General features: G+C 52.3%; 3 protein-coding genes across 5 annotated transcripts in view; 2 read left to right on the top strand and 1 right to left on the bottom strand.

Annotated features, from left to right (window-relative positions):
* SETD1B (SET domain containing 1B, histone lysine methyltransferase) overlaps positions 1-7,829 on the top strand; it is a 53,147-nt gene extending 45,318 nt beyond the window's left edge. For all 3 annotated transcript variants that reach the window (XM_040609828.1, XM_040609824.1, XM_040609829.1), the window contains 5 exons: positions 1,636-1,802; positions 2,095-2,226; positions 2,876-2,995; positions 3,379-3,516; positions 4,250-7,829. In XM_040609828.1, coding sequence (XP_040465762.1) covers positions 1,636-1,802; positions 2,095-2,226; positions 2,876-2,995; positions 3,379-3,516; positions 4,250-4,423 — 731 coding nt within the window. In that variant the 3' untranslated portion in view covers positions 4,424-7,829. The remainder of the gene's footprint in view (positions 1-1,635; positions 1,803-2,094; positions 2,227-2,875; positions 2,996-3,378; positions 3,517-4,249) is intronic.
* A 2,639-nt stretch (positions 7,830-10,468) lies between these two features.
* On the bottom strand, positions 10,469-16,406 carry HPD (4-hydroxyphenylpyruvate dioxygenase). The gene is made up of 14 exons (XM_040609838.1): positions 16,303-16,406; positions 16,043-16,069; positions 15,212-15,274; positions 14,373-14,477; positions 14,139-14,181; positions 13,966-14,048; positions 13,749-13,838; positions 13,519-13,622; positions 13,279-13,356; positions 12,954-13,116; positions 12,536-12,607; positions 11,749-11,871; positions 11,508-11,624; positions 10,469-11,347 (listed from the first exon to the last, which is right to left on the bottom strand). The coding sequence occupies exons 1-14, from the start codon at positions 16,303-16,305 to the stop codon at positions 11,237-11,239; spliced, it is 1,182 nt and encodes a 393-aa protein (XP_040465772.1). The 5' UTR covers positions 16,306-16,406; the 3' UTR covers positions 10,469-11,236.
* Positions 16,407-17,289: 883 nt separating this feature from the next.
* Positions 17,290-21,471, top strand: PSMD9 (proteasome 26S subunit, non-ATPase 9). The gene is made up of 6 exons (XM_040609814.1): positions 17,290-17,631; positions 17,969-18,071; positions 18,904-19,097; positions 19,586-19,687; positions 20,238-20,326; positions 20,658-21,471. Exons 1-6 carry the CDS (start codon positions 17,293-17,295, stop codon positions 20,683-20,685), a joined length of 855 nt encoding a protein of 284 aa, XP_040465748.1. The 5' UTR covers positions 17,290-17,292; the 3' UTR covers positions 20,686-21,471.
* The last annotated feature ends 1,638 nt before the right edge of the window (positions 21,472-23,109 follow it).

The raw sequence follows: 23,109 nt of genomic DNA, 5'->3' as shown, positions 1-23,109 counted from the left end.
TGTAACCTAAGAATACTCTAGTAATGTTTTTAGAAAGGGTGTATGTATGGGTTTATATGTTAAGGACAACAAATGCACCACCTCATGTGTTGCTAGAGATTGTGTGGAGTTAAAATACCTCATCCCTTACTTCCTGCAAAACACAAAAGCAAAAGCAAAAAAGGCCAAACCACTTAAAACGCTCAGTGGTATGATACTAACAAAAAGCAAGTGGTGCTCAGTGCTGAGCTGTGCATTTTTATCCTTTCTTTCGCTGCATCTCGAAGAACGATGTGTAAGATTATAATTTTTTGCTTTTTTATAGCAGCACAATAGTCTTGAAATAGATTTGTTTAATTGTTTAAAAGGAAGTGTTCTAAAAGGGTGATGAAATGCATCATCCCCAGTAATTCTCAGTTGGTGTCTGCCCCATTCAAAAAAACGGTTCCATAACCAAACCAGCTTCAAGGTGGGAGTAGTTGGCCCCGCAGTGGTGGGGCACTGCAGCCAGCAAGGGCAGAACGGGACAGCAGAGGGCAGGGCTTCCCTGGGGCTGTGCGCTTAAATGTGTTCGCAGCTGACAACTTACGGATTGGAAATACTTGAAATCTCTTTCCCTGTTGATAAGGATTATTCTAACAGCAAATTTACAGTCACTTTTTTAAGCCATTTAGAAATGATCTTCAGCCAGCTGCTGGTTCATCCCATGCTACACCGCACGGTAGGTGTGAAAGTCCCTGCAGGGTTCGCCTGCTTTGCAGCAAGCTCACACCTCAGCGCTCTGGTTTCAAGGCCATCACTTCTTGCTTTTGATGCTCCCTCTGCTTCAATTTTCTGGTGTTGAGGATAGGTTACGACTCACAGGGAGCATTTTTGGGTAGATCTCAATTGTTGCAGGCTTTGTGACTTGTGTTTTTGGGTTTGAGCTGCCAGTAGTACAGCTCCACTGTCCTTCCAGCGATGAGCAGGTGCCTTCTGCCTGCTCAACACTGTGAGTCCTTGCCAGGCCAGCTGCAGGTTTTCTTGACTGATGGGGACGGTGGGGTTTGAAACATCTGTGCAAGGTCTTACCCTTCCCATCAGGGTCTGAAGGAACTCATTTACCAAAGCCGGTGGAGAGCAGCGTCTCTCTCCAAGCCCTTTGGGCTAAGGAGCGTCTCTCGTTCATCTGTGTTGCTCCTGGCCCTGGTCGGTGGGGATGATTGCTGCCGTGGGATCAGTGCGGTGTCTTCAGGGCTTTGGGTGGCTGCAAGGGGGGTTCTGGAGGCAGAACAAAAGTGTGTCGCTCAAAACAGAGAAAATGGTACATCCAGATGGCTGGGCAGCTGCTGTCTGTGTACGTAGTGGGTACTGTGGGAAAATCCTTTCTCAAACAGTTTTCTCTTGACAGCTTAACCTTTTTAAGTTTAAATTTTCATGATCTCTTTACTTCAGTTTCCAAAAGCGTGGAGCGAAGAAGGAAAGACTGTGCTTGGTTTTCCTGTAGGCATGTGAGCTTCAGTGGTGGTTTTTTATTTTTCGTTAGTATTGTAATTTTTTGCAACCCCCCCCCAAACCTTCCTAATTTTCCAAACTCCTAGCATTAGCTCCATGTAGCTGTAGCAGGTTTTGTCTGATATCCACTGCTGGCTGTGTTTCTCCTTAACTTCTTTCCACCTACTAGTTTTTCTACTCCGAAGAAAAAGAAGCGGGATGATGGGATGCGGGAGCATGTGACGGGCTGTGCACGAAGTGAAGGCTATTACAAAATTGATAAGAAGGACAAACTTAAATACCTCAACAATAGCCGAGCTTTTGCAGAGGAGCCTCCAGCTGACACGCAGGTGAGGAATTGTCCTCCGCTGACTGCTGGGGTGTGAATGGGATGTCATTTTATATGGTGTCATGCACAGTGGACGCTTCCTGCCTTTTGGCAAGGAGGGAGGTGAAGCTGTTGCTATGCCTGTGTCGAGCTGGCCATCCGGGAGCTGCTAGGGAGGTGTTAGTGTTTGATGTGGGATGGTTTAGGAAGCCAAGCATTCTGTGCTGATGTGTTGTAGCACAAGGGATTGCTCGCAGGGAGGCTGCAGGCTGTTGGGTCCATCAGGTCAGCTTTGATCACCCGTTTGTTCTCAGGGTATGAGCATCCCTGCTCAACCTCATGCTTCCACGCGGGCTGGCTCCGAGAGGCGGTCAGAGCAGCGCAGGCTCCTCTCCTCCTTCACTGGGAGCTGTGACAGTGACTTGCTCAAGTTCAACCAGCTCAAGGTAGGTTGCCCTGTGGCTTGCTTCTTTGCCTGGGGACTGGTTGGGAGCAGGCTAAGGCTGGGGTGGGGACCTCCTGCCCGTTTGGTCTCCCCTTGGTGATGGCCATCTCAGCCTTGGGCACGGCTGTGTGTGCTGGAGGGCTGAATGGCACCTGGCTCTTCTGTAGTACGTGTGTTATTCCATGTAATACAACTGGATACAACAACTTACTATGACATGTAATACAAATAAAGAACCGGAATGGAGCAGTCACAGGGAAAACGTGACGCTTAGTGTGCTCACTTGTGAGAAGCAAACACTAGCTGGCTGGCCCATGGCTATAAATTAAGTATATGACAATTACAGGGCTTGAGCCCTAGTCAGAACCATCAGGGTTACGCAGAATGGAGACCGATGGCCTCGAAGGGTCTGTCTCCCCAGCGTATGGTCAGTGGTAAAAACCCAAGTGCTGCAACTCTGTGGGACCTCCTGTGACCTCCGTCCTGCCTCCCTGTCACCGCAAGATAGAAGGGAGCTAATCAGGTTGGAGCACCCCAGCACTGCGTGTGGCTTTGAGCATGCTGCAAAATGCTGGACCCAGGGACGGCCTTTCCCTTTCTGTGCTGTGGCTAATTCAGGGTTGGGGTTTTGGCGTGTTTTCTTTGTGCAGTTCCGGAAGAAAAAATTAAAATTCTGCAAGAGCCACATTCATGACTGGGGCCTTTTTGCTATGGAGCCCATTGCAGCTGATGAGATGGTGATTGAATATGTGGGTCAGAACATCAGGCAGGTAAGCTGGGCTGTGGGTGAAATCCGAGCAAAAACCAAAACTGAAAGAAGTGCTCGAGTATGACAGTGGGGGTTGGAATCCCTGCTGTAAGGTGTTAGCTGCGTCAGCTAGGCGGAGGTTGGCGTATGAATTGGAGGTACAAGGGTGGGATTTTCAACAACCTGTACAAACTAAGCACTCAAATCCTTAGGAGATAAGCTCTGAAGAAGCCCATCCTGAACTTTAGTGTTTTCAGTTAGGGCTGCCTTCTCCTGGCATGTTTGGGGTCCTGTATCTGCTGAGTGGCACAGGCACAGCTCAGTGTGTGGATCTCTGTGTGTAGATCTCTGCTCACAGATCACTTCTGCAGCGTGTCCTGACACTACACGTGGGGTTTTCTGCAGGTCATTGCTGACATGCGTGAAAAGCGATACGAGGATGAAGGCATCGGAAGCAGTTACATGTTCAGAGTCGATCATGACACCATCATCGATGCCACGAAATGCGGAAACTTTGCCAGGTTTATTAATCACAGCTGCAATGTAAGTATCACGTTTTAGCATGTAATTGTACTCTGACATACTGATAAACCCACTGAGTCCTTGCTAACTTTGATTGAAGCCATGTTCAGAAGTAACAGAGGGTCACAGGGTTATGATTAAATGTTAATAAGCTGCAGCAGATCAAAGCAGAGTCTAAACTAGCATAAAGATATGTAAGACACCTGAGAAATGAAACATGCAGCGAGACAGTGCACTCAGAATCCTCCTGACTGTGTCGGAAGACCCTGATGGACACTGTTCAAACATACCTAACAAACATTTCCTTAAAACAAACCAAATTTTAGCATTGTTATCCTGTGGGAATGGTCTCCTTGTAGTGTCCACATGGGAAAAGTATTCCCTGCCCCAGCAGGCAGAAGAGAAGCTGCTTTCCCCTCTGCTCTGTGCTGCGGTCTATACTCAGACTCAGCTGCTTGACCAAATTATTAAGCATTAGCCTGTGACAAACTTGGTGGAGCATCATCCAGGCTCTTTTGCACCACAAATGACCAGAACGTGGATATTTTGGAGGAGCACAAGTAGGGCTGTCGGTTCTCTGGCTTCATGCCTCCCTCTCAGCTTCCTCTGTGTCCGGCCAGGCTCTGGAAGCGTGGCTGAGGCTGGCTAGGGAAGGGACTGCCCTGCTCTGGTTTAGCTTGGAATAATTGTGTGGAGGCTAGGAAGCCATGGCCATGGGGAGCCTAAATCATTGCCTGTTCTGTCACCCTTGCAGCCAAATTGTTATGCTAAAGTGATCACAGTGGAGTCTCAAAAGAAGATTGTCATCTACTCCAAACAGCACATCAATGTGAATGAGGAAATTACCTATGACTACAAGTTTCCAATTGAGGATGTAAAAATCCCATGTCTATGTGGCTCTGAGAACTGCAGAGGAACCCTGAACTGAACTCGAGGTTTCTCGTCACACTTGCACCTTCGGCCATGTCAAAACTGTGGTAACCAGGTGTGGTTGCACTTTGCCAAAAAAAGAGGAAAAAAAAAAAAAGAAAAAAGGAAGAAAAAAAATTTAAAAAGGAAAAAAATACTAAAAAAAAAAAAATAAGAGAGGAAAAAAAAGAGAAGAAAAAACCAAGCAAGTTTCGCACTTCTGCCAGGATCATGAATGAAAGCAAAAAGCGCACATGCTTATGAGGACTGTTCATGTTTCAGGTGCTCTTTCCTTTTCAGATCCAACACGCACACAAAAAGGTGACTACCATTTTGTGGCATGGTCTATCCAAACACTAGCTTCTCTGTTCAGTCCCTACATTAATGCTCCATAATGGGATAATGGTACCTTTTTTTTTTAATTGTTGTTATAAACCTTCATCTTTTCATAAATGCTGCTACCTTTTTCTCATCAGTTTTGTTGGTTGAAAAAGACATTCAACGTTTAAATGTGAAGCAGAGACTGAAAATGCCATATAGGATTTGTTGGGAGCTTGATTGGCTGAAATTGCACAGATTTCTCAGAGTAAGCTGTAAATAAATGTAAGGTTGATGTTACAGAGCAAGCCAGAGGCTTGAGGGTGTGTGAATGGGTGTGTGCGTGTGCTTGGGTGTGTGTATGTATGGAGATAATGCCGCAATGAGACTATAGGTGAACAGTCCTGCCTTTTTGTTAGGGATGAGCCTGAACAAGTCCCCTAAGCCAGACACCCTGGGGAAGAGTCAGGTCAGCCACAGACCTCAACTTAGCGCCTTAGGCTTGCCTCTCGTTTTCATATGCCATGCTGGTATGTTGGGGAATCAAAACCTCTGCACCCGTACGTGAAAAAAAAAAAAATACAGGGATACTGCAATCACTGGGAAGAAGTTGAGTCAGTTGTGCAGCTGTAGCTTCGTGGCACGGCGTGTGGCCTTTAGGGATGCTTGTTTCTCGGAGAACAGTTTGTCTCACGTGCAAAAAAAAGGCTGAGGCTGGAAACGAGCGGACAATTCAGCCCATGTTTGCGCTGTAGGAATCTGACCCTCTGTGTAAGCAGACACAACGGCCCACGTTTGTATCAGGGTTTTCTTCCTGTAGATGGGAGGCAGGCTGGTGTGTGTCATTAATTTTTCTCATTTGCGTCTGCATTTCCCTGCCCTTCCAGCATGTTACGTAGAGTATTTGCTCTGTCCTTGAAAGTGGGAGATGCCTCCTGTGATAGGAAGGAGCTGTGCCGTGCCGCTCTCCTCCCTCTGTTACTCAGTAACTTGGCCTGGGGTGGTCCCATCCCTCCAGTAAGAACACAGTAACTAAGTGTCCCCAGGGGTAGGCTGCCCGAACAATCCTGTTCTCCCCCATCTACAGCTTGAAAATGAATGCTACTTTAAATTTGGAAGGCATATTTGGAAGTTATTTTTCGATATATTTTGTCCTTGTAGATGTGCTGAGGTTGAAGGTTGCAGTTCTTCGAGAGGTTCCACTTAAAAATGGGGCAAACCACCAAAGAAATAAGTCTTTGGATGGGGTCTGGAAATGTTACATGACTGTTCAGGTATAGACAGGATCAGTTTCTCAACTTGCATTGAATTTCTCCTGCTTTAAAAGTAGAGGTTAGTTGTACTAAAATCTTTTTCATTGGCTTGTAAGGGGAAGTTGCAATGTCGTTATGAAATAGGAAGATAAATCTGCATAACTAAACATCATCTCCCCGCAGAACAAATTGCACAGCTGTGTTCTTGTAGCCTTCCAAAATCAGTGATAATTGCTACATGACCACAGCTCCACAATCAGAGGTTACAACCTTGCAAAAGAGTTTCTTGGAAGTTTTTTCAGCTGTTCCGTGGGAACTGCCAGGCCTGCATTGCGGAGCGGAGCTTGTAATGTAGGTTAAACCTCTGCATCTGAATTTCTTCTTCAGACAAAAGGCCTGAAAGAACAGGAACACACAGACTGCTACAAGCTGCCTTAATACTGCCTGTATTTCTGTCTGAGGGCAAGGAAATTGTCACTGAGATTGGACAGTCCGTAGTCTCATCTCTGTTTTTGTTTTGTTTCTGTTTTGTTGTTTCCCCCGCTCCTTATAAATCTCTCCAGCAATTGGGTAATGGTGACCCAGAACCTAAAATTGAGAAGCACAACGAGTTTCTGTCATTGAACATGGGTTGTAGCTGCAGCAATGGCAGAAGCATTTGGGAGTGAAACTAGCTGCTCAGTTTATTTTTTTATTTTTTTTTTTAAATAAGGTTCATCATGTTGTGTTGACGCTGCAGTTGGCATCTCTGCAGCTTGGCCTTTTACTTTCAAAGTTTTGGAAATGCACAGAAGTTTCCTGTGTTTCAGAACTGAAGCCCCTGCCTGTGGCAGTTCTGCTGATGTCCTTGGCTGCCTTCCTCTCCGGTCCATCAAACCAGCGCATCAGCAGGGTTTTGTGAGGGCAAAGACACCCCAAATGGCCGAACCCCTAAGTAACTACTGACAGTTTTGTATTTCCTGGCATATCTGTGTGCTCTGGACAGGATTAGCCCCTGCAGTTTGCCTTAATCTTTGTTGAGAAGAGGTGGGGAGGCAGGTCACTGTCTTCTGAAACAAGACGCTACAGGCTGGGATCCTTCTTTTTTAGGAGCACCAGAGGGATTTGGGTGCCAAAGACCATGAGCACCTAAATCACTTGGGTAATTCAAAAACTGCCCGTAACCCATCCCCTTTTTAGGATCCCAGAGAAATAACAGAGTTTTTGGAAGAGCTGAGCTCCCAGTAGCCCCCCAGGAGGAGACGGAGCTGTTGGACCCGCAGCACTTCTGAAAAATCACGTTGATCTGGTCTCAAAGCCAAACCTGAGGCTTCTCTTTCCTTCTCTGTAAATCCTGGCTTGCAGAGCCCTACCTGCACAGCTTTTGTCTCAGACTGTGGAGCTGCCCTGTCCCCAGAGCAGGTTGTTTTACGGTGGGGATGAGAAGTCTGGTTTGGTGATTTCCATGAGCTGCCGCAGTTGCCTGTGGCTGCCCTGTCTCCGCAAGCCGGCAGGATCCTGGTGGGTCAGGGGAGCCCTGCAGCCACGGAGGGGGTTTTGGAAGGCAGCCCTGCAGAGAGATGCCTTCAAATCCCTCCTGGGTACCCTGGCTCTACTTTGGAAGTGGGGAGAGGAGAGGAGAAGGGCAGGAGGTGTGAGATTCACACACCAGCCTGGTCCCGGACCCTGCATTCGCCTCCTGTGGTTGGTACAGGCACTCTGGCACCCCATGGAAACGGCAGCAAAGACTAAAAACCACAAACCTCACCAGCACGTGCTGCTTGAGAGAGATTTACTGGACTTGGTTTGTTTGCTGAAAAGCCTGTCCCTGGTTTATTTTCACTGAAATTAAAACCTAAGACAAAAAAAAAAAAAGAGACGTTGACTCTGCTCCCCGTAAAGTTGTATCTCGCTAGGTGAAATGACCCGAGAGATCAGTGCAAAAGTTTTGGAAATGTACCTGAAATCTTTAGTTTCCCAACGTGAAGCTGGCTTGGGTTCAGGGTGCAGATGCCTCCGCAGTTGGCGTCGCTCAGAAGCGTGCTCTGTGCTTGCAAATCCCACCTGCTGCTGCCCGGCACCGGCATTTATCTGTGCGGTTCACATCCCTGTTTGCAATGTGGGCTGTGAGTATCAGGGGGGCCAGGAGGGGAAGGGGCTCATCCTGCAGGTATTTATATTGTATAGAGCAGCTTATTTCTACAAGGAAAAAAAAAAAAAAACCCACAAAAAAACATTTTTAAACTCCGACAAAGTATACAGTAGTTTCAGTTCCAGTTTTTGTGACCTTTTTCAGGGATCATTTCAGTGCATTTCTGTATAAAATAAAAATTTAAAGGAAAAAAGGATTTTGAAGTATATTAAAAAAAAAAGCATCTTCTGTACATAAGCAAACTCAAGAATCTTCTCTTCAAACACTGTTTCTTGTAGAAACATGTTGAAATTTTTTTGCTGATTTCTTTGTACTTCAAGAGCATGTAAATAATTTATTAAAAGTGACTATTGTAATTTGGAGTTCTTTTTAAACAGATCCCAGCTCTAAATCACATCGAGGAGATGGGGAGGAAGAAGGACTAAGTATAGCAAAGGAGCTGGTGGCATTTACAGCTTGTGTCAAGCTTTGTATAATGTAAATTCTGTATAAATATGTTTTTTGTCAAATAAATAGATGGAATTAGAAGCATTAAGAAACTGAAGACAAAAAAAATTGCCAAGTCAAGGCTTCTTCTTCCCCTCCCCCGCCCCCAGTCTGAAACCTAATGTGCAAAATCTATTTATTTCAAGCGAGGAAATGTGTACAGTCTAATAGACAACCTAAAATGTATTTAAGCAAGTTTGCAACTGGATTTTTTCAATTTAATATTTGTTTTGTTTTTATGAGTTTCCTCCTTAATTGCCACTGTAGTATTTGTCCAAGTTGAAAAGAAACACATCGTTAACGGACACTCTAAAACAAATGGGCAGTTTTAAAAGCAAAATGGAAGAACACCGGGCTCCCAATCCTTGCAGTTTTCTGGTTCTATAAACAGGTTATTTTAATTCACAGTGTGAAAATAAAGGGCCTCCTTTAAAAGGAGGCAGGTAAAATGGTTTGCAATAAATGAAAAAAAATATTATTTTTTTTAAGTTCCTTAAAAAAAACCCAAAAAACTCTGCTTTGAAGATTTAGGATTTCTGCTTTTTCTTTTGTTAAGCAAATTTATAAATTTAGGGATGTTTTGTGCATATAGAATCTGTCACCAGTATGTATCTTGTTTTGAAGAAAGTGTTTTTGTTGTGGATGTGTCATGCTGTATATATTTGTTCATATTTTTGTGAATTGAATACTATGTACCATTGTATTATAGTAACTTTTATAAAGCAAACCATAAATATACTGACTTTTCTTACAGAAAAATTATGTCGTGCTTAATGTATAGCAAGGGCAGCTTTTTACTTTCAGACCTGAGCTGGGAACCGGAGAGCTCAAGGAACCAGATCCAGAAAGAACAGTCCAAAGAACTGATTTTCAGCAAAGTTTACTGAAAATAGTAATTCTGGTGGGCAGAAAATGACTTGAAGCAACATTATATTGCATGAAAGAAATGCGTGAGTGATTTAAGTTTATATACTTAGCGAAAATTTTCTTCTTACTAAAAATCCTGGTAACCCTTACGAGCTGAAGCACGGCCAGGTGCTGCCCCCCCCGGGCTGGGTGTCCATAACCCTCCACCCTCGGTGGCGCTGCCTGGGCAGGGGGGCTGCCCTGCTCCTCCAGCCTCTGCCCTGGATTTTTCAGAGTTCACTTATTTATTTTTTTTAATTATTTTTATTTTATGGAAGCAAAAGCCCGTACCCTATGAAGCAAGGTGTTAGCGTTGCTGGTTCGGGTGATGCTGTAAGGCTGATGGGGTTAGAGGCCTTCTGCTTTATTTCTTTTATATCGGTTTATTCCAATCTGAAATGAATTCTATTACCTGTGGTTTACAGGAGGGGGGAGCTGCTGGGGTTTGATGCGGATGAAGGCGCAGCCTGGAGCCACGAGCCCCCCACCCTCCCTGGCTGGTGGCTGCCGCTTCTGCAAACGCAGCGATGGTCGGCGTGGCTTCTCTGGGCTTGGGGAACAGAGGTACCTGGAGCAGAGCGGGATGGAGCGGCTGGTGGAGGAGGAAATGGAAGAGATGGGAAAGCCTGGGCTTCCCAGCTTAGTTCTCAGCCTGGCAGGGCTGCCGTGGGGCAGGGGGCAGCCGGGGCTCAGCCTGGTGGGTGGCCAGATGGGGCAGGGGCTTGGGCTGGTGGAAGGGCTCGTGCCCAAGGAGCCTGTCCCCAGCCAAGGGCTTGGGCTGCTTGGCCTTTGGGCAGCTGTGACGCTGGGAACATGGGGAGCAGCGGTGCTTACAGGGGAGGCAACGTGCAACAGCGGGGGGACCCCGAGATGCTCTTCAGCAGTCGTGTGCTGAGGCCTGTGGGCCCCCTGGGGAGGGTTTGACCGGCGGGTGCAGAGGGCTCCCCGTTAACTTACCAGGCACTCAGGCTGTGACAGAAAAGGCTTTTATTGTGTTGGTGGGGAGAAAGTCCCCTTGCAAAGGACAGTGACAATACTGTGATGTCCAGAGGGGAGTTTGCACATGCAGCTGGGATCTGAGCCAAGGAGTCGCTGCCAATGCCAGCAATTGCTTCTTGAAACACGGGAGAGACCCCAACCCTTCATTAATTCAGGAATTTACAGGTATTAGAGTGAGATGCGTCGCCTTGGGAAGGCTGAAATACGTAAATTTGATTGAAGTCTCATTCCATAACGTTATAGCTACCCTAAACCCATGTGTTTAAGCTCGGAAAATTCAAATTCAAGATTGAGTCTAAAAGCAATTAAAATAATATCTTACAAAATGAGATGCAGAGAGGCAAACGCCTCCATGCTTTCCTCTCACAGCTTCCCGCGTAGCTAAAATTAACAGAAAACTTTTGATAAGACTAAATTTAAGCACTCCCGGTTGTTTCTTCTGTCTTCCTCCGTAGCTTCGTGTCTGTGGCACGTGCCTTGAATCTGCCCTTTGTTAAGAACTCGATGGTTTGGATCAGATTAAACTGCTTTTTTAAGAGCATTGTTTGCTATTTCCCATGCTCCCTCTCCTAAGAAGTCACGGGAGGGCAGCGCCGGGATAGGTGTTGAGTCCTTGTGCATCTCCAACTTGGCAGCAGCATCCCTGGGTGTAGGACACTTGGGGCTGGGCTATTTACCAAAACATCGGCCGTTTGTGAATCAGCTTGTTAGGGGCAAGGGCAGCGTTTTCTGCCATCCTCTAGATGCGCTTGGTCTCCCCGTTGGGCTCCAGGATGGTCAGGTTTCCTCTTGCGTCTTGATCCATTTCTATTGCTTCAAACAAAGACTTGAAGTTCCCGGCACCGAAGCCCTGCAGAGATGACAACGTTAGGGATGGAGGGGACAGCAGGGGGGGCATCAGCTTGGAAGGAGCTGGGGAAGAGCACCCCGGAGAGCTGGCTGGGTGGGTGGTGGTGCTGGACAGCCCTGAGGTCTCAAAGCCACAATCGTTGTGAAATCTGCAAACCAACCTGGTGGTTATGCCGCTGGATGACCTCCAGGAAGACCGTGGGTCTGTCTTGAACTGGTTTGGTGAAGATCTGGAGCAAGTAGCCTTTCTCATCGAAATCCACCAGGATTTTCAGTTCCTGGAGAAATGAAACTGGGTGAGAGCTTGAAGACCCACAGAGGAGCAAGGGGATCCCTCTGTGTCATACATCCCTGCAAAACACTTGGGAGCCACCCAACCCCTCGCAGGCTGGTCTGACTCACCGCCAGCTTGTCAATATTCTCCTTCACTTTGATTTTGGCAGTTTTCAGCCTCTCCCGTAGCGTCTGGTAGTAGTTGGACGGCACATCCATGAACTGCATGCCCCGCTGCTTCAGGTTGTTGATCTGCAAGGCAAGGGAGACCCCGGTGTGGGCCAGGAGTGGGTTTGTGCCAGGAGGGTTCCCTGGGACGGACGGTGCGGGGGGCAGAGCCATATCTGCCCGTGACACTGGCCAACCTCGCACGTGGGGACCTGTCCCACCCTCTCGCTTTGGGCACCAGGAATGGGAGGGCCCAAGGTGCCCTCTCCAGACAGTGCAGAGAGTTGGCCACCATGCACGGATGCTTCATCCCACCCTGACCCCCCCATAACTTTTGGTCTGGAGAGGAGCTCAAAACCAAGGGCTCAATAGCAGCTGGGTTCAATCCAGAGCAGCCCCCGCCCCAGGCAGAGGTGGGTGATGTGTTACGGGCTGCTCGAGCTCCCCTCCGGCCATCCGCCGAGGACAGCACGTGCCATCGGGGTCCCTGCAGACCCCAACTGGTCTAAGCTGGAGGGGTGGGCATCTCCCAGCAGCTCGCAGGCAGATCCCTTCCCATCTCACTGGGCAGTTAATCCTGGTTGTAAGTCAACCACGGTGCAAAGCTTGCTCAGCCTGCCTGTGTCCTCACGCCCCGATGCGGGGGTCATAGTCCACCACCGTGCTGGGACGAGGACCGTGCCTGGTGGCTGGGGTGAAGGCGCTGGGGCGGGATGAGCTGGGGCAGGGGGAGCGGGGCTGCACTCACCGCTGAGATGATGTCGGAGGTGTTCAGCGCGATGTGCTGCACTCCGGCCCCTCCATAGTAGTCAACATATTCCTACCGGGAAAAAAACGTCACCACATTGGTGTCAGTGCAGCCACAGCGTGCAAAGGGCTGGCTGCGGGCTTCAGAACAGGAAAGCAACATCAGCTCCGGGACACCACGAAATGAAAAAAAAGACACAACTGGTGAGATCGGGGTAAACCAGCTCCATCCCAGTGGCCTCCCCAGGGCTCCACAGCCCTCAGCAGACCCAGCAGAGCCAGGGCTGCTTTCCCCCAGCCACCTCAGCACAGCACATCTGCGCTGGCATCGAGTCGCTGACCCCTTGGTCCTTCTCCTCCACCAAAGCCCTGCCCGAGGTGGTGGCAGCCCAGTGGATCACCCACCGACATCCCCTCACCTGAATCTGGGATTTCTTCTTGCCGAGCGCCGGCTCGTTGATGGGCATCTTAATGGTCTCTTCGTAGTTGGTGACCACGATGGAACGCAGGGCACTGAACTCGGTGTGCAGCTGCTTGTCATCCACCGACCAGAAGCGGTGGAACAGCAGGTTCTTCTGGTACCTGCCCAGGCCACAAAGGGCACAATCGAGTCCCCTGCTCCATCCCTGCGCTAACGAAGCTCCATCTGGCTTAACTAGCCTCAGCCACCACCGTTGGAAGCGGCAAGACCAGAGGAGCAGCGCTGCTGCTCCATCCCCGCTCCCCAGCCCTCCCCACTCTCACCACTCCGCCACTGGGACCATCTGGAGGTCAGGCTGGTTCCCCACAACGTGGTCGATGAAGTTGAGTTTGGCGCTCGGTCTGGGGGAGGAATACGGGGGTGGCTCTAAGCTGGGCTCGGGGGCTCCCCACAGTGTGGGGGGCTCTGGGTAAGGCAGCAGGGACCTGTCTGGCTCCTTGGTGGGACATTCCACTGGCACATGGTGGCAAAGAGCTGGGCAGGACCCTCTGGAAGGTACTCACAACTTTGGCAGCAGGGGGTCCTTGAAGAGGGGTGGGTGGTACCCAGGTAGGAAGAGGCCCTTGTAGTTGAGCTTTTCTATCAAGGTGTGGGTGGTGTCACCGTACTGCGAGAGGAGGGGAAGCAGTTGCGTGGTGGCGTCGGTGTTTTGGGGATCTCCTGGGTCCATCCTGGTCCCACAGACCCCACTCAGTTGTGGGGGCTCAGCCTCCACAGCCCCCCTGCCGCTTACCGTCTGGATCACTGCAAACTTCACCTTCCCAAATTTGTCCTCCTCCACCCAGGGCTCCTTCACCACCACGGCTCCACGCTCCCTGGCTTTCTGGGCAGAAGGAGAGAGACCTCCCATCCTGCCGCAGCTCCCCCGGGCTGGGGGGACACATCCCAGCACCTCCCCACTCCCACTGTCATTTTGGGGCTCCGCAGGAGGGGTTGGAGGGACTGCCTACCTGCACGATGAAGTCGCAGTCCTCCACTTCGAAGGCGATGTCCTTCACCCCGTCACCGTGCTTCACCAGGTGCTCCCCCATCTCTGCCCGGAGCAAGAGCGGCACACGCATGAGCAAGGACGCTTCGCTGTGCCGCGGCCACTTCCCGCTCCATCCCCCACTGCACCACCTACCCTCGTTCCCCGGGTTGAGAGCAGACGAGAGAACAAACACGATCTGGCGAGGAAGAGGAGAGTCGAGGGATGGGGACATGGTGGCGCAGCTGCAGCCCCAGCCCGGCACAGGCACCGCAGTGGGGTTCAGCGGTGCCTGCGGGTTTCGGCAGCACCCGCGTGCCGACACCGGCTGCTCCTCCGCCACCCCCCGCCCTGGCAGCGGCACCTCTGCCAGGTGCACCAGGCCCTTACCTTGTCCTGCCTGATGGCGTGTGACACCACCTCCCTGCTGCCCGTCTCCAGCCCCCGGTACGCCAGCTCCTCGAAGCCCAGCTTGTTGCAGTAGTAGGATGCAGCCTGCGGGCAGGTGAAGCCATGATGCTGGTGGCCCCCAGGTCCCACGGGGCTCCCCCCCGGCTGGGGCAGCACCGATAGCCCAAGGGGAGCAGCACCACGGTGTGTGCATGTCACGTGTGTGCAAGTCACACGTATACGTGTGTGCCTGGGGAGCAGCTGAGCTTTCCCCCTTCCCTCCGGCAGCCCGGGAGGAGCGAGCAGAGGCATGGAAGGGCCCACATTGGGGCAAACCCCCCAAATTCAGCGGGAAGCGCTGCCTCCGGAGCCCTCCCACACACAGGTGCGTGGCCATCGGCGGGCGGGGGGCTGCCACCCGGGGGAACGTTTCTGCCTCCTGTTCATCCGTGAGGCTGGACAAAGAGCAGCTCAGGTTGAAGCAGAAGGGTTTTTAGCTTGCTGGTGGCCTTTTAGCAGCCAGGGGTGGATAGCTGCTACCACGGTGGTCAGCCGGTGACCTGCAGCGTGTGCCCAGTTGCATTTTCCAGGCGCCTCCCACTCCCCGCCTGGGCAGCCACCCCTGACCTTGCGCAAGGGCCCGCAAGGCCATCGGCCAAGGACCGTGAGGTGGGCACAGGCACCGAGCCAGAGCCAGGCTCTGGGACGCCAACACGGCCCCAACGTGGTGGGCTGCCGGGACAAACCGCCCCCCTGGCAGCCAATAACCGGAGCGTCCACCCCGTGCTGACGCGGCGGGCGCCCACCACGCCACGTGCGCCACGTGCACAGGCTCTCACCTGCTTGGCATTACCGACCCAGAAGGTGATGGAGTGGAAGTGGATGAAGCGGCCTCGCAGGGGCTAAAGGGAAGGGGAAAACAAGACTGAGAGCCACCGCCGCAGCCCTTCCCGCAGCGCTGCGGGACTCCGTGGCAGGGAGAAGCGGTGGCTGCGGCCCTGTGAGCGCATCTCCTGCAGATGCGTCCGAATCAACCAGGTGAAACCCCGGCTGCTGCCCCCAAACAGCCACTTTCTAAAGTGCTTTAGAGCCGTGCTCCTGCTCCACGCCTGGAAGGTGCAAAGACTGCAAAGGCCGCAGTCCCGGTGCTCCCAGCGCTCACCATGAGCAGCCCCCGCAGCAGCTGCCCACCCACGAACCAAACTGTGTTAAACATTAATTCTCCTGCAAAACACTCTTACACAACTGCCAGGACTGGGACAAATGCCCCGTCACTGTTCCCTGCCGCCATCCAAGCTGCAGCGGCCACCACTTGGCTGTGACACCCACCCACCATTAGGGAAACGCTTTATGGGGGAAAAAGGTGGCAAATAGGCGCAGCGTTGGGTAAGAAATATTGCAATAAATGAGGATTCTGCTTAGGTGCTGGGGTCAGCTGGGAAATACCCATCATCTCCCATTTGTCGCTCCCCTCCCAAACCAGAAAGAAAAAGAAAACGAAAAAATTCCTGTTATTAACACACGGCCTGTGTAGCCCAGCTGGACAGTGGTTTTAATTCTGATTTTACCAGGTGATCAAGGAGTAGGGAAGGAGGTGTCATTTGCACCGACGCAGCTGACCCATTGCAGTGGGCAGTGGGGCAGGACCGCGGCCACGGAACGGCTCTTACCTTTTCGCCCTTGTCCGTGTAAGATGTCTAAATGAGAAAATGAGAAAAAGAGAGATGTTAGCGGGTCAGGAAGGTACCTCTGTGCCCCGGCAGCTCGGATCCAAAGGTCAGTGCCCAAGGAATGGCTCTTCTACACGACTTCCAGCAGAGTCACCGCAAAGCCCAAGTCCAAGCAGGGATTAAGCCCGGTAAAGCTCCCAAGATATCCTGCGCCGCCGAGCCCTGGCCCGTTACATGAATCCCCACCTGCTGCCCCTCACCATTGCTGTGTCCTGGTGCCCCGGGAGCAGCAAAGGGAGCGCCAGGCCGGGGGGACGTTTAATATCACGGTGGGATGGGAGAAGCTCCTCCTCTGCCCCACCTTCTCCCACCCCCAGCCCCAAGCTGCACCCAAGCGGGTGGCTTGGCAGGGCCACGTCCTGGGTGCTTCACAGCCCTGGCTGGGCACAGCGGGTTCGGCGTGGCAGCGGTGACCCCACGCGTGCCCAAGCGTGCCAGCATGTGCCAGCACACAAGGCTCTGCGGTGTGGGAGCCACACACTCCCCCCCCCCCAAAGCCTCCCGGGCCCCACTGCGTGCTGGGACCCGGGGGCGTGATGCAATGGTGGCGGCACATCACCCCCAGCCCACCCACCTGCCCCTGGGGACGTTCACCCCATGTGGGGGGCACATGTCCTGTTGGGGCCAGTGCCAGGGACGGTGTGCCTTGTGTGGAGCTGTCCGTGTGCAGGGGGGCCACCACGCTCGCCAGTGCCGGAGCACCGGGAGCAAGCACGGGGGTCTGGTGGCGGGGCTGTGACCCTGCTGCCAGGCTCCCTGGGGACACGGGGGTCATGTGCCACCCCAGGCACAGGGCACAGGCTGGGGAAGCCAGCAGCAGGGACGGGGCACCCCAGCACAGTTGTATGACCCCACAGCAGTGACCTGCTCTGCCACTGTGTCACCACCAGAACGGTGTCCTCCCACAGCACTGCCACTGGGGTGTCACCCCATGGCATCACCACCGCGGCATCACCACCGCTGCAGCACCCCATGGCACTGCCACCGCGGTGTCACCCCATGGCATCACCACCACTGCATCACCCCATGGCACTGCCACCGCTGTGTCACCCTATGGCACTGCATCTCCCCGTGTCACTGTCACTCCGTGCCACCCCCATGGCTCTGCCACCATGGCGTCACACCACCCCATGACACCATCACTGTGTCACACTCACGGCCCCGCCCTCACGGTGTCACCCCACGACATCATGACCGTGCACCACCCCCCGTCACTGCCACCGCTCTGCCACCCCCAGGGCACTGCCCCCAGGGCGTCGCGTCACCCCATGACGTCATCGCCGCTGCGTCGCCCCATGACATCATCAGCTCTGCGCCACGTGGCGGCCCCGCCGCTGCGTCACCGCGCGGCGCTGCCCCGCCCCTCCCGGCCGCTGCGTCGCTGGTGCCCGTCGGCCCGGGCGGTGGTGGCGGCTATGGCGCAGCCGGGCGGGGGCCGCCCCGTCACCATCAGCGACGTGCAGCAGCTGGTGCGGCGGAAGGACGAGCTGGAGGCGCAGATCAAGGCCTGCTACGAGCTGCTGGAGGGCGTCAGTGCGGGCCGGGGCCGGGGGGCTCGGGGCCGGGCTGTGGGGCCGGCGGGGAGGGGTGCTCAGGCCCGGGCCCGGTTAGGGCCGGGGGAGAACTCAGGCCCGGGGGCCGCTGGGGGGGCTCAGGCCCGGGACCGGGGGGTCCCGGGGGGGGGGGGGGCAGTCCCGGGGCCGGGGGAGACGGAGAGAATCACAGACCCGGGACCGGGGGTCCGGGGAGGGGCTTAGGCCCAGGCCCGGGGGGGCAGGGGCGGCTCAAGCCCGCGGGAGGGGGGGCTCAGGCCCAGGCCCGGGGGGGAGTCAGGCCCAGGCCCCACGGTCGCCCCTTACCCCGCAGCAAAAGGGCGTGGGGATGCACGAGCCGCTGGTGGACGCCGAGGGGTTTCCCCGTGCTGACATCGACCTCTACCAAGTGCGCACGGCCCGGCACAACGTCATCTGTGAGTGGGGGCGAGGGGGGCCCTCCACTGGGGGGTACAGCAAAGTGGGGGCCCCTCTATCGGGGTGGGACATGGGGGGGGGCCCTCCATCAGAGGGGGTGGCGCGGGGGGGCCCCCATCAGAGGACAGCTGCCCGGCCGGGCTGTGGGGGCTGCCTGCAGGCTCCTGCAGCCGAATCCCCCCTCCCAGTTGCAGCACCGGCCCCTTGAGCGCCCCAGGCAGGAGCGGGGGCAGGTGGGCTCCCTGCCCCGGCTGCTTTGTGGGGACGGCTTTGCTCAGTGCCGGCAGCAGCGGGGTGGGCTTGGTCAGTGAAATGCTTCTGTCCCTGTCGTGTTGCAGCGGCGCTGGAATTCTGCTGCTGCTGCTGTGGGGGTTGTGGAGTGCAGCGAAGTGCTGTGGGGGTTGCAGAACAACCTCCGAGTAAAGAAGAGCAGCTGGGCATTTATGGCATGCCAGGCTTACCCCGTGCCCTGCCTTTGGGGGTGGCTTTTGCCCCTGATGGCAGAAAGACTTGGGTGCTCAGTGATTTCTAGGCGGTCGGGGGCCTCCGAGCCCTCCGTCTTCGCATGTTTACTGCAGGTTTTGGGTGTTTTTTCTGTCTTGCTTCTACTGATATGCATCTGTGGGGCCACGTGCACGGGGCTGGCAGCAGGACCCAGCAGATACACCAGCAGAGGTTATTACTCGGTGCAGCTGAGAGCCCTGGACACCCAAAATACTGTTCTCTGTACCGTCGCAGGGCAGAGCACGTGCTGAGAAAGATCCCTTAGATATCACCCGCTCCTGCTCCCTCTGTGCTCATGGCTGCTCCCTGCGCTAATGTCACCCGCAGGTTTGCAGAATGATCACAAGGCCCTGATGAAGCAGGTGGAAGAAGCCCTTCACCAGCTGCACGCCCGGGAGAAGGAGAAGCACGCCAAGGACGAGGCGGAGGCGCTGGCCGAGGCCATGAGCCAGAGCCAGAACCTGCCACAGGCTTTTGCCAAAGTGAACACGGTGACTCCAGGATCTCCTGCAAGCGTCTCCGTAAGTTGGTGGGGTCTGACAGCTGGCGGGGAAGGCTTCATCTGCACCCAGAGAGAAAACATTGCAGATGGCTTTCTCTGTCTCTTGATAATAAATGGGAATAAGTTGGGGGGTTGATTAGGATGTCTTCCTCCCACCCTTTTTTTTTTTTTTTTTTTGTCACGCTGGGACATGCTGTGAATAGACTAGTCACTGTACAGTGGGAGGAGTACTCCTCAGCTGTGTCATTGCACCGCACAGCTCGTACCAGGCCTCACTGACCATTCCAGCCTCAGTGTTTCTCTTCCCATAGAAGAGGACAGAGGAATGAGCACTTACTCCTTTCTAAGGGTGTGGAGAGGGTGTAATGTAATTCAGTTGCCTGAGTGGTGAGAGGAGCAGTGTCACAGCACATCTCTCTCCCTGTGGCTGGGTGAAGGGTGATGCTCCAGTGGTACTGCCTGTCTTTGAAGAAGGCAGATGCTCATCTCTCTTCTATCTTTGTCCAGGGACTTCAGGTGGATGATGAGATTGTGGAGTTTGGTTCTGTCAATGTAAACAACTTCCAGAACCTGCAGAACATCGCCACAGTGGTGCAGCACAGTGAAGGGGTGAGCTCATATCTGCTGCAACTGCATTCTCTTGTCTGTCTCTGTTAGCCACAGCTTTTTTTATGGAACTTATAGATCTCTGGGATCATCATTTCCACATGAGAGTGTTAGATTCAGTCTGTGCCGTTGTAGCCTTGTTCTCTCACAGCATTGAGCTAATTCTTGCTGGATAGAAGAAAGCGGTGTGTGGTCTTTGCTGTGAGCATCACATTGTCTGTTCTCCCCTGGGGACTCCCTGCAGCAGCAGGCTGTGTTGCTGTGCCACCCTTGTGGACTGGCCAAAGCAGCTGCCAAAGCCATCAAATGTGTTATAGTTGAAACACAGAGATCTCCTGGAGATATCTCCACACAAAATGCTCTCCTTTCAGATCTAGCTGCAGGGATGGGAGTGGGGCATGGCTGAAGAGCAGCTCGTCTCTGGGCCTGATGTTCTTCCAGTGCTTCAGCAAAAGAAGGAAGACTAGGCTTGGTGATGGGCTGTTGTCATCTTTTTTCTTTTTTTTTTTTTTTTTTTTTTTTTTTTTTTTTTTTTTTTTTTCCTCCCTTTCAGAGACCCCTGAGTGTGACTGTGATCCGCGGCGGCAAAAAAGTGCACGTGGGGCTGACTCCAAAGCGCTGGGCCGGGAAGGGCCTCCTGGGGTAAGCTGCTGTTGTGCTCGCTAGAACGGAGGAGGCTTTCACCCAGCTGGGAGCACACTGCCTGCAGCAGGGCCGGCTCTGCTTTGCTCTCAGTGTGTGTTGCTGCTGGCTCTGATGGCCTTCACTGGGGGGGTACTGGCTGGGGGCTGACAGTTCCGCACAGCAATGCGGGGAGGCGAGTCGCGTCAAACACAAGCACTGGGAGGGGGGACTCAGTGGCTAGTTTGTCCAGTGGAGGAAGGTTGTGACGGGTCTGATTCATCCCACGTCAGATCTATGCCTGTTTGAGAACTGAGATTTTAACGTTTCCTTCTACCCTCTTCTTTTTCAGCTGCAATATCATTCCCTTGCAGAGATGACTGTTGCTTGGAAAACAATAAAGCTGAAGCTCGTGCCTGCTTTCTTGACCCTGATCTGGTTTGAAAACTTCTCCATGTGTTCTCGCTGAAACAAACATTTCAGAGGCCATGATTTCTAGGTGCCAGGCTCGCCGAGTCTGAAGAGATTCTGAGAGCAGGGCCCGCCTGCATTTCAGGATTGCACTGGTTCAGGAGTCACTTGCGGAGTTGCAAAATGTGGCTTCTCATCTCTTACGCCTTGTATCAGTATGTAATGAGGCTACAGAGGGACCCAAACTTCACTTGATACAGGCTCTAAAGAGCATGAAATGCTCTTGGTGATAACAGAGCGTTCCCTTTCCTCCCCCATAAAATTCCTCACCCAACATCTTGTAATACACGCTAAGAACTCCTGGAGCACTTTTTGGTGTCTGTAATAGTAGATGACAGTCAAGAAATATGCAAGTTTGATATTTTATCTCCCCCGTGTTACCGCAACTTTTGAAGTCACTAAACATGACGAAAGAATTTTTTGAATGCCTATAATTATTTTAAATTAATGAGATAAGGAATAGGGGTTATAATTCTACTTTGGTTTATTTTTAGTAGCTTGTATAGTCATGATAAAAGTACTCCTAATCTGCCTTCTTTTTCTCTCTCTTTTTTTTAAATTTAAAAATTTTGTTTATTTGTGGTAGTTGGTTTTAGAGTGTATTAACTCTTTGAGGGGATTTTGGGGAGGACTTTTGTTTCCAGTTGAACTTCAAAATGCTTTCCCAGAACAATAAAACTTGAGTAACACCTCTCCATTCTTGTAGAAGTTGTTATTTTGGGCAGTAACTGTGGGCTCAGTTGGGTGGGTTAAATGCAGATCTGCACAGACACAAAACCCCAACCTTCCAGAGCTCCAGGTAAGGTGCAAGTCCTTCGTTAGCGTTTTAGGAGCAGGTTGCAGTGTAAGTAACCTAACACATCACACGTAATGAGTGATTTCATTATAATAGTTACTAACCAGACCTGAAATAGACTGAAAAAGTGGACTAAACCGCAGACTTACAAGTCACTCACCCGGGGTCTGTGTTAAACTGAGTAGGTTTACTCTTTTGATGTTTAAAGCGTTTGTGTTTCAGCATACAGGCCAAGAGAACACAGACTCACTGAAATGGTAAAGCTTCCAAGCAAAGCTCCTTGCTCAGTGATTCCTGCAGGCTTTGTGGCACTGCGGAGGAAGCATTAGCTGCAGCAGCCCATGGCAGTGGTCCTTGGACGAGATTGTAGCTAGATAATAATCCCTGTCAAACATGGTCTCACCCTGGTCTTTCAAGTAATTTTGAAAGGGCTGAAGCAGGGCACTGTTCTGCTCCATCTCTTGAGGAATAACAGAATGGGAGGTGTTTGGCGACCCTCTGTCACACGTGCACCCTGCCTCCCTTTGCTAGAGCACTTCTGAGGCTAAGTCTGCGCTACTGAACTTCACCAGGCGCTGTGACCTGTAGAGGAATGAAGCTGGGTTAATTAACATTGCTAATACACAGCTGTGGGCTGGCTTGGGGTGGTGGATTGGCTGATGTGGATAAGGTACAGCTGTGGCTGGTTCCTGCTAAGTAGTTAAATAGCTCTAAGGTGTATGGAAGAGGAGCAGCTAATGATGAGAGACCTGGAAGAAGCAGAGAGAGAGAGAGAGAGAGAGAGTGCCCTGGAGGTAGGAGAGACAAGGAGAAGGATGCAGCAGAGACAAGAAGCAGGGTGGACTGGCCTGAAATGGATGAAAAAACAGCATGAACAGTAGATGAACTGTTGAAACCTTGTGGGGGATTGGTGGCTGTGCCAGGGAAGGTGTGGGAGCTGCTTATTGAAGTTAACCTGGTGTGGGTTGGTAAAAGCCTTGTTGCAGCTGGCTAGTTTTGAGAGTGCTGTGACAGTGACCCACGAGAGGCTACTGCGTCTCCTAAATCCCCTGTGAAATGGCACTGGAAAGCAGTGCGGTGTCCCTGTCTGCAGTTCCAAGGTAAGTACCCCCGTGGGGTCGTCCCGTAGGAGGGCTGGGCCTCTGTGTGGGACCACAGTGCCAATAGACTTGGGTTAAACAAGAATTTTTCCATGCCCATGTCAGGTTTGGGAGCCTTTTTGCAAAAGGAGGGGTGTATTTGTAGGTGTTGCTGCAGTTTCTAAACAGGGGACCGTACCCATGTCTGCAAGCTGCCCCTGTATTGTCCCTGTAGGACAGAATGTAGGTGTAAGTACATGGATAAATGTACTTTTTTTGATAAATGGGTATCAACTGGCAGCTGAAATGTCACACTGCCTATGGGCTGGCCTTGGCCACGAGTGCTTGGGAAATATGTCTGGGTGTCCCAGCTGTGACCAGCATTTACCCAAGCTGCAGATGAATCTGGGTCTAGATAGCAGTCCAGGAGAAGACAAAGCTTACGGGACGCATCCTTC

Source organism: Falco naumanni, chromosome 1, assembly GCF_017639655.2.
Source record: "Falco naumanni isolate bFalNau1 chromosome 1, bFalNau1.pat, whole genome shotgun sequence".
Lineage (NCBI taxonomy): Eukaryota > Metazoa > Chordata > Aves > Falconiformes > Falconidae > Falco > Falco naumanni.
Note: the sequence above shows the minus strand (reverse complement) of the source record. Positions and strands in the feature narration are given on the sequence as shown.